Source organism: Eschrichtius robustus, chromosome X (genome assembly GCF_028021215.1).
Source record: "Eschrichtius robustus isolate mEscRob2 chromosome X, mEscRob2.pri, whole genome shotgun sequence".
Lineage (NCBI taxonomy): Eukaryota > Metazoa > Chordata > Mammalia > Artiodactyla > Eschrichtiidae > Eschrichtius > Eschrichtius robustus.
Window position 1 is genome coordinate 52,554,043 of NC_090845.1, and position 9,907 is coordinate 52,563,949.

Sequence of the window (9,907 nt, forward strand, 5' to 3'; positions counted from 1 at the left end):
AGCAGAATGTTGTTTTGGGCCACAATTAAAGATGCTTATTTGTGAGTACCTGATATAAAGAACCAAATACGATGTCCAAGCAATCACAGTTTTCAATATCCAGAGGATGCAGTTAGCTGCTGGGCCTCCGTTTTGGTGGGGAGGGGGTTTAAAAAGACAATTTTTCTTTGACTGCTTGAAGGACTGAATATTATAAATCTGCCCACATACTACTGAGAAACATTACTTAGTAAGCAGACTCTTGAATTTTGTTGGGGACTTTCAGCCACTCTTTCTAGCCTGGGCAGTTGAGACTAAGGCTTCTGACTATCAACCATCAGGATGTCAAGTATATAGTGAAAATTTTGGAAATCAGAGTGTAGAAGCACTTGTTCTAAATTCTGACCTATCTAAGTTTGGCAAACGCCAGTGGAGTTTAAGTAACCCTGAAGAAGTACAAGAAACATATATTGGAGACCTTTTCACCTGAATGCTAAAAGATCTTGATCTTCAGATGTCAGTAATATGGGAAAGAAGGTGTTGTCAACATTTAAAAGTGTACCATGTACCATTAGCCTGTGTAATGGATTCAACTAGAGTCACATTGTCTGCAACAGCTGAGAGTATAGGAGAAACAAGTGAATTTGACAATAACCCTCTCTAAGGCTGCAACTTTTTGCACATGGCTGTCCTTGAACTTCTTACCACCTATGTTTCCTTCACTTCTTTAAATCTGGGCTGTGATTTTTTTTTTTTCCTCTTGGGATTCTCTGCACCCAGAAGGGGACAGGGAGGTTGGTGGGAGAATGATTTATGCACCTCACTAATACTCCTCTACATGTGGCTGAATTTCATCTGGCACTTATGGGGCAGAGAAATACAAGTATCTGTTCCCACTATATATTCAGATTAGAGGTAACAACTAGAGTGCACAGAATTGGCCCAAAAGGTTTCACTCAGAAGGTCATACTCGCTTCCTTTTCCCACCTTAAACCCAGCCCAATCCCCATTAGCTCATTTTTGATGCCATTTTTTTCCAGAGGTCTAGGTAAAATAGTGACTTGAGCATCCATATCTAACAGGCCCACAGAAGTTTGACACTACTTCCCTTTGCCAATATTTCCCATCATACTCAGACAGGTGCATATGACCTTTGACCCCGTTGGGGACAGGGAGCCCTCAGCTCTCATCCTGCAACTACTTCCCCAATTCCACCTCATTAAAAGATGAAGGACTATTTTTGCATAGTTGATCTGTACATTCGCCATCAATTCTCATAAATTACCCTCAAATTCCATTAACTGGTTCGTGAGGTCCTCATTCTTCCTCTTACAGAAAGCCATGTCTCTGTCAGCATTTTATCCTCATTGCTACAAGTATCAAGAAGAGTGAAGATTATGAAATTTTACCATATTTGTGAGCTAACAAGTTACCAGCCACAGTTTCTTGGGTGCCAGTAGAATATATGAGACTTTTGGTCAGAGACAAAGGATAGTTTATTATTCACAGTGATAAAAATAGCCTGAATCAGTGTTTTTACCCTATAAGCCTGAGTCCCACTTCCTACAGGGTGATGAAGAATGGTTACGTGACACATACATATAAAGTAAGTTGCATTACAAAGGAGGAAACATAAGTTTGGGAACCTCAAACTTTTATATTGAGCAGTAAGCATTCCTTTCCTTTGCTCTTGAAAGAGACATTATCTTTATTATATTGGAGTAAGCATTCCTGCCCTTTGTTCCAGAGGGAATCACTATCTTCCAAAGACTCTAAACAATCCTGCTTTTTACTTCAGAGAGAGATACTGTCTCTATCTTCCAAAGCTGTTTACCACTCAAACATCTTTCAAAAGACATCTCAAAGGAAAGAATTCTCAGTGTTTTGTTTGCCAGATGTACAGTAACATGTGCGACACACGCAGAATTGCCTTCCAACAATATATAAGAATGAAATTGCTGGAAATATGCCATCTTCTATCTAGGCTATCACTAGATAATGGCAAATTTCTCTCCGACAAACTCTCACCTAGAGTGTATAGGATCTCCCACTTGTTTAACTGCTCAATATGTATTTTCAAACTTCACATGTGTAGCTGATCTAACGTGTGTGAGATCATGTTACTTTAATTTTCATTTTCTTAGTTACTGATGAGATTCATATAATTAACAAATGTTTATTACACACTTTCAGTATGCCAGATACTCTTCTAAGGAAGAAAACTCATGCACTTTCAGGGTTTACATTCTGGTAGGGAAAGAATAAACATATTAACTAAGTACACTATGTAGTATGTTAGAAGATGACATATTATGGACAAGATACAATAAGGTAATGGGCAGCAGATCAAGGTAATGTATATTTTTTGACTGTGATCTATTTGTGAATTCCCTATTCATATATTTTACCAAGTGTTCTATGGACTCTATTATTTTCTCACTGAATATATTTTTATGTAATTCATTTTAACTATCACAGTTTGGAACCTTATCTCATTGACTCCACTTGGTATATGATGATTTTTGATATTTGGGGCTTGCATATTTTAAAATAAACATATCAAACTTTCCCTTCATTACTTGGGCATTTTTTGCCTGTAAAATAAATCTTTCCCATTTCCATAGGGGAAAAAACCCCACTCACTTCCATCTTATACTAAATTTTTTATAAATATTACCTTCTAAATTTAATCATTAACATTTTTCCATGAGGAATTTCTTTTGTGCGTAGGATGCAATGAAGGGACTTACACTTATTTTTTTGCCATATGGGAAACAGATTAATGGAGCACCATTTATTGAATAAAATGTCTTTTCATCATTCATCTGAAATATCACCTCTATTATGATGTTTCCTATACGTAAATCTATTTTTAGGTCTCTACTCTGTTTAATTGGTATATTTTATCTCCCTTTTCCCAACCTTGACCACAAACAGATTACACTCCAGACTTTCCAGAATTATCCTGTGAAAAATATAAAACAAATCATACCCAGCCTCTGCTGGAAATACTCGAATGACTCCCCACCACACACACTGTAAAAGTCAAATTCCATTCTAGACCCTCCAAGGCTCCAAGCTATCTACTTCTCCCAGATTTCCATCATCTGTCTGAACTCACTTCCTGATATTCTCTACCTTGCTTACTCAGCTCCAGCCATGCTGGTATCCTCAGTGTTCTTTGAACATGCCAGGCCTACTCCTGCCTTGGGACCTCAACACTTGCTGTCCCGCTACCTGGAAAGCTCCTTCCCCAGACAGCCACAGGACTAGTTCTCTCATTGCCTTCAGATCTTTACTCAAAAACAAAGCTCTCAGTGAGGCCCTCTCTTCATCCTCCTCCCTGGAATTTCAGTCCCCCTGTTCTTTGCTTTATTTTTTCCTTCTTAACACTTATCACTTTGAAAATACTTTATATTTTACTTATTGTCTCTTGGCTACTGTCCGTCTCCCACACTAATATGAATGTTCCATGAAGATAAGATTATTTATTTGTTTCTTTTGTTTATAACCATATCATAAGGACCTGTGTCTAGAAGACTGCCTGGAAGAGAAACCACCTGAAGTAAGTATTGGTGAGATGAAGATACAGCAAATAAGTTAAATAGCAAATAGAGTTAAAGTAAGCCAAAGGGGGGCTAGGCAGTTATTCCTGGGTCTAGCCCCAAAACTACCAATGCAAGTGCCTCCAGGAGACAACTGGGCATTTTATTAGAGTGAAGCAGGCCAACTGGGGGTGTGGCCCCCTTGAGAGAGCATTCTGAGTCTAAAATGGCTGAGCCCTTCCTCAGAGCCAGCTGCTTGTATCCTTGTTGGAATGTGGGCCCTAATCCTTGGTCTATTGTTTTTGTTTTTATTTTTTCAGGTAAGCCAGAAATGTGGATTTTTGAAATGTGAAATCCCCCAAATGTCTAAGTAGCTAATTTTAAAATGGAGAATGATAAAAACATGACGATCAAGCAAAATATGACAGCGGGCTGAAATTGGCCCATGAGTGGCCTGCAGGTGTTTGCTAGCCTGAATTATGTGATGTATGAAAGAAAACTTATCCCTGTTCTGGTGAGGTGGGCTTGCCTTGTGTAATTCTTGAGGCAAACAGCTTCAGGGCATGTTGGGTGGAGAGAATGAACTGGAATTACCAACTTCTTTCAACTCCTGGAAGCCCCCTGCCTCCCCCTCTCCTTTCTATGCCTGGAGTTAAGGAAGCCTGGGCAGTGGGGAGTCACCAGAACTGTTTCTTTGAGGGTAGGGGTATATTTCAGTGAAGTGTGGAGTGGGAAAACCAGAGAGAGGGTTTTGAAGGAAACTTCCACAGCTGGACCAGGGAAAGGAAAGAAGGAGAGAAGGACAAAGACCCATGTGTTGGGACATTGTATCTCTGAGGGAATTTATTGGGGGTTACCACACACCTATGTGGCACCATACAGTCAAAGGACTTAGTTATACAAAGTTACAACTCCCCGCCGAACTGCGCATGCCATCTATCTCACCTGGAAATAGAGCTGCACAAATTTCCATCACAACTCCCCGTGTGCGTGAAGTGGTCAAGACTGGTCAGGAGGTACCTGTGAAAGGTCAGTAGCCACTGGCTTTGTCGGGATATAGCCAGAATGGGGCTTCTGGAGGCAGCAGACCTCCATCTGGTGAGGCACTGGGTGGAGCCACCTGTGGTTTCAGGCAACTGCTGAGAGAAGCATGGACAGTCAAGTATTCCCCATGCCCGGCAGAGAAACATTAAGCTCAATCCTCTGATGCCCCTCCTCTATAAGGAGGCCAGGTATAGTCCAGGAGGAGGAAGAACAGTGAGGAGAGTGCTGTACCTGGGTTTAGCAAGTTTCCATTTTTCTGGATAAAATGCTATCCAAGTGCAAGGTGGCACATCGCTTAAGTTCTGAGCACCCCACTGACCCGTTCCCCACAAGAATCGTTTATTCAGTGTAGGGGAAGGGAACCAAGGCCTTCAGGTCTGAGATTTACTGCTCTTGGGTCCTCTGGAAAATACGAGGAAGCTGCCCACAGGCCCCTGTTATGGAGTGCCATGTTAGGGTGTTTAGGCTGAGGGTTGGAGTTCTGTTCAGCAGGTGTGGCATGAACTCCCTGATATTATAAAAGCTTTTTAGGTATAAACTTGGCTCCTGCTTAACTCTTGAGACATTCCTGTCAAAATGTCCTTCTAGGGAAGCTCCAATCCATCTGGTTTCTTTGACTGTTGCCATCTCCTTTGTGCACAGAGCTAGGGAGGGCAATTTGGATAGTGCCAGAAGTTCTGTTTTTCCTTGGGTCTTCCCATCTCTCATGGGCCCCACTCCCTATATTGTTTTCTGTATTCTCACTCTCTCTGTCAGTCTTTCGTCTTAGAATTCCTCCTTCCTTGGTGTCCCTCCCTTTTTGGCCCCTCACTCATGCATAGACCTCCATTTGAGTAACCTTTTAGCCTCTCCCCAGATCTCTGCCAACTTCATCTTTCTCTCCCTTGCTCTGGATCTCTTCTAAACGTCTTTGTGTCCCTCTCTACTCAATTTATTCTGTCTGTTTCCCTCTAAGCCTCAAGATCTCACTCTCCCTCTGTTATTCTTCACCCCTTCCCAGTTGGGTGCCTCCCCCTCTTAGGTCATCCCTCCTGCTAGGGAGCCTCTCCATTTCTGACGCCTCCCTACCTCCTCCTAAGCAACCACCACCCCTTCTCCCTTCCCCCACAGCCCATCTCTACTTCCTTCTCCTCCCCCCTCCCTAGACCAGACCAGCTAAGTCCTATTTCATTTTTAGATGACTGATTATGATACTAGCTGAACTTTATTCACAGCCTGAATTTACAGCTGTTCCTTCCTTTCATGCCCCATCCACCAAACACACCCAATCGTTTCAACATGACAAATTCCTTACACACAGCGTGTCATGGCCACATAAATTTGTATTTTTCATGACAAAACAACAGTTATTCTGGCAAATATGATGGGTTATTAGGGATCCCTATGCTTTGAGTACAGTGAAAAGCAACATTTTCTGTGTGTCTCCAAATCATACATTTGTCTTCACACATGTGATAAAGTTTACCCTAACAGTTAGGACTTTTTCACCAAATCATAGACATAGATATGGAAATCATCATCAAACTTGATGAAATAAACAGAAGGCTTGGCTTTAACTTGGTGAATGACTTTGCCTGTCCTTTTGGAGCCATCTTCTTTGGTATATTCTACATGTTTACCTATGAGGCCATCTATAACTCCTTCTGGCTCCCTGTCTTTTGAAGACTCACTGGACTCTGGCATGATATGGAGGTCACCTTCTTTATAATCATCTAAAAGCTGGTACATGTACAAGACAGGATCTTTCTCATAGGTAATATAAAACCAGGCTTTCATGATGGGTGCTTGGGCTAAGACCATCCCCCTCCATCCATCCTTGGAACCATGTTCACCCTCAAACATATGTTCCACAGCTTTACCAATTATGGTGTTTGCAAGGTGCACATCTCTGACTCGAGAAAATGGCACCTTATCAGGAAGGATTTTAAGCTTTAAAATCCTTTCATCTCTGTGAAGTTCCAGTCCATAGACACAGTCAATTCCATCATATTTCACCAGATAAAGAGAAGGATTTATAGGCACCTGATCCAGAATGGTTCCTTTCCACTGGGTGATGCTCTCATTGCCTTCCTTCCATCCGTGTGAAATTCTGCAGCCCACGATGTTCCTGCGGGGCTGGGAGAAAGGTCTGCCTCTCTGCTTCTTTTGAGAAGTCTTTTTCTTCCTCATACTTGCAGACCCGTTGTGGCCATCGACAATTTCCCTGGTTTGCTGCCCTGCAGCTGCCTTTTTGTGAGGGGTCTTCATACCTGCAGGGGGAGGAAGAGGCTAGGGAGAAACATGTAGTGTTCTATAGTGTGAGATTTTTTTCTCTGCATTGCAAATTCCCTGGGCACCAGGTATATGTATTACCGCCCATGTTATTCACGTGTCCAGCAGGGATGCTGGCTATCAAAATACTATTGGATGCTTGCCTACAGTGTCCTCCCTTCAAACTTATTTGGCTGTGCTGGAGGGTTGGAGAGGTGATGGTTTTGGTGGTTGAGGCCCCAGCAAGAGGGAGCAGGTTCCTTTGGCTAATGCCTTATCCTGTTACCATACTGCGGTCCCCACACCTAACAGATATTCACCATTTATTAGCTCCCACCCTGTCTCTCCATTTGCACTTACATAGTCCCCTTTTCCCCTGCTCATTGCCATCTGCTCTTTATCTGTTTTGCCTCCCATTCCCATGGCTTCTGCCTGTTGTTCACCTCTCCTTCATATCTCTTCCTGGTCATCCCCATTTTGCCGCTGGGTGCCCAGAACAAATCTATTTCTCTTTCTGGGGCCACCTTTGTATACCATCCAGGTGCTCTTCGGCTGCCCCTACCCCCACCCTTCCGTCCCCAAATCACCCTTGTCAGTCTCCCTCATCTCCTGTCTCAGCACACACCCCAATCTTCCCTCCTGGCACACACCAACCCGCATCCTCCGATTCTCTAGTCCAGCGCCCACCTCCCCAATTCCGGGGATCGCAGGCCTCACGTGTCCAAATCGGACACCTCACTGCTGCCTCCGCTGTGAACCTGTGGTGAAAGAGAATCAGCAGGCGACGAGTTCGGAGTTTGCAAGAGCTGGGAGGAGGGGATCCTTAGGCGACGAGCGTGTCTAGGAGGACAGCAGGCCAGGAGAAAAGGATGGCGGCAGTGTCTCCAACACCGGGCTCGCGGGCCCTCCACCTACTTGTTGGCGGTGACGGCCCCTCCGCCACATCGGGATCCCAGAAGCCGCTGCCGCAGCCGCAGTCTCCTCCCTCTTACCGTCGCGCAGCTTCCTGCCAGGAGAGAGGCCTCCCCTTCCTGCCAAACACTGCCACCCTCCCCCCCCCCCCCCCCCCCCCCCGCCGCCACTCTCAAGCCCACCTCTGCCCTGGGTCTGGGAGGTGTTTCCATCTCCCGCCCCTACCCCCTTTCCAAAATCTGGAGCCGCCTTGCCTTGCCCACAACTCCCCACCCCGACTGCTTTGCCCCCACTCTCAAGTTCAGGACCCCCATTTCCCCCACCCCTACCCCACCCCCACCTCAGTGCCCCTGCCCCATCTGCTTTCCATCTTCCAAGAATTCCCCTTTTCTTTTCCCCCTGTGCCCTTCGGATGTTATTCTCTGTATACGGAAACCTGCCTTTCCTGCCATTTAAAGGGATTTGAGGTAGGACAGAAGAAATGCGCTTGTGCTTCGTCTGCCATCTTGACACAATCTAGGTAATTTTTATTGTCTGGTCATTTCCAGACTTTACTTCTTGAGGATTTTTTTTCCTTTTCTTCTTTTTTCTTTTTTACAGATTGCAAAGGAATTGCATGCACAATGTGGACACTGTGTAAAATTCAGAAAATTCACTTGAAGAAAATAATCCACCCTAAATCCACTGTAAATCTCATTCCCTAGGGCTTCAAGCAAAATATGAACACTCATTATTTCCCTAACCTTTTTTTCTAAAATCTCTTAGAAATCTGGGATCATTTTGCAAACTCAGTTCTTAATAATTCTTTGTAACATCATTTTTATGGTATTTTGAAAATATAGTGTATACAACAATATTACAAGTACTAAATAGTCTCCATTAAAATTTTTACTTGTTTTTATTGAAGCATTTTAAAATAAAATAAAATATTATCAATAAAATGTAATCCTCCTTTATTCTCTAACCCTGATCCTATTCCCTTCCTCCTCTCTAACGCTAGCAATCATCATTCAAATTTTGCATATCCTAACCCTCTTTATATTTATATTCATACATATATTATTTACAAATGGATATTATTCATTTTGTTTTTCGTATGTATTTTTTAAAAGTTCATTATGAAGGATAATTAATTACTCCATACTGTGAGGGAAAGAGAATCATTCTCTTTCAATGGACCACACCTGATATTTCTGGAAGATGGCTCTGGGTCCTTATGACCCAGTTATATGTATGTACTGTGCAACTGATAAGAATATGACATCTCTACACTTTGTAAATCTAACCAATCATGTACTTAAACAACCTTATTTAACACTTCCTTTTAACAGTGTATGTATATGTCCACTCACAGATATTCAAGAAAATGTTTTTTTTTTTTTTCTTAAAAAGACGTTTTAAGCAAGCCTGAAATAGAACTCTGATAAGTCTTGTAATCTAACTTGGCTGAGCTTTATTCTGAACATAAGTTTAATCATGTGTATGTTATTTTTCTGCATCTTGCTTTTGTTACTTAATATTTTGTTTTTAAATTTCTCTGTATTATATCTCTAACATTCCTTGTTACCCTCAAACTCTATTGCAGAGTATACATATATGACATTTTTGTGATTCATTTAACAATATATTCAACCTCCATTCTCTCAATGGTCATTTGGTTCATTTCAACATTTCATTATTACAAATAATGATAAAATGAATAGCTTCCTGGACTTGGTCCAGAGTTTCTTCAGTGTGTACACTGGAAAAAGAAATACTGAGTTGTAGGTATAAGCAATTCAAAATTCCTAAATGTTGCCAAATTCCTACATTAATTCTTTGTACCAAATTATGGTATAATCAGCATGGTAGGTATTCCATCTTCTCCGCATTCTAGTCAACTCTTGATATTTTCATATTTTTAGAGTGTGCCAAACTAGTGAGTGAGGAGTGGTAGCCCATTGTTTTATTTTACATTTTTCTGATTATTAGTGAGTTTCAACTTATTTTCCTGTGTTTTTTTTTTTTTGCCATTCAGTCCTTCAGTCCTATTGTGTGTTTCTCTTCATATCTTTCTTTTAAATTGTTTATCTTTTTAATTTTTTTTTTATATTTTTGATTCTAAAGTTAGCCAGTTCCCCATATTTTATATGTATTTTTTTATTTACACATGAAATATTGGTATCCATTCCCCTTTT

General features: G+C 41.8%; 1 protein-coding gene across 1 annotated transcript; it reads right to left on the reverse strand.

Moving 5' to 3' along the window:
- Positions 1 to 5,803: 5,803 nt before the first annotated feature.
- On the reverse strand, positions 5,804 to 7,742 carry LOC137756755 (spindlin-2). Its single transcript, XM_068533251.1, has 2 exons — positions 7,506 to 7,742; positions 5,804 to 6,817 (listed from the first exon to the last, which is right to left on the reverse strand). Exon 2 carries the CDS (start codon positions 6,813 to 6,815, stop codon positions 6,042 to 6,044), a length of 774 nt encoding a protein of 257 aa, XP_068389352.1. The 5' UTR covers positions 6,816 to 6,817; positions 7,506 to 7,742; the 3' UTR covers positions 5,804 to 6,041.
- Positions 7,743 to 9,907: the final 2,165 nt, after the last annotated feature.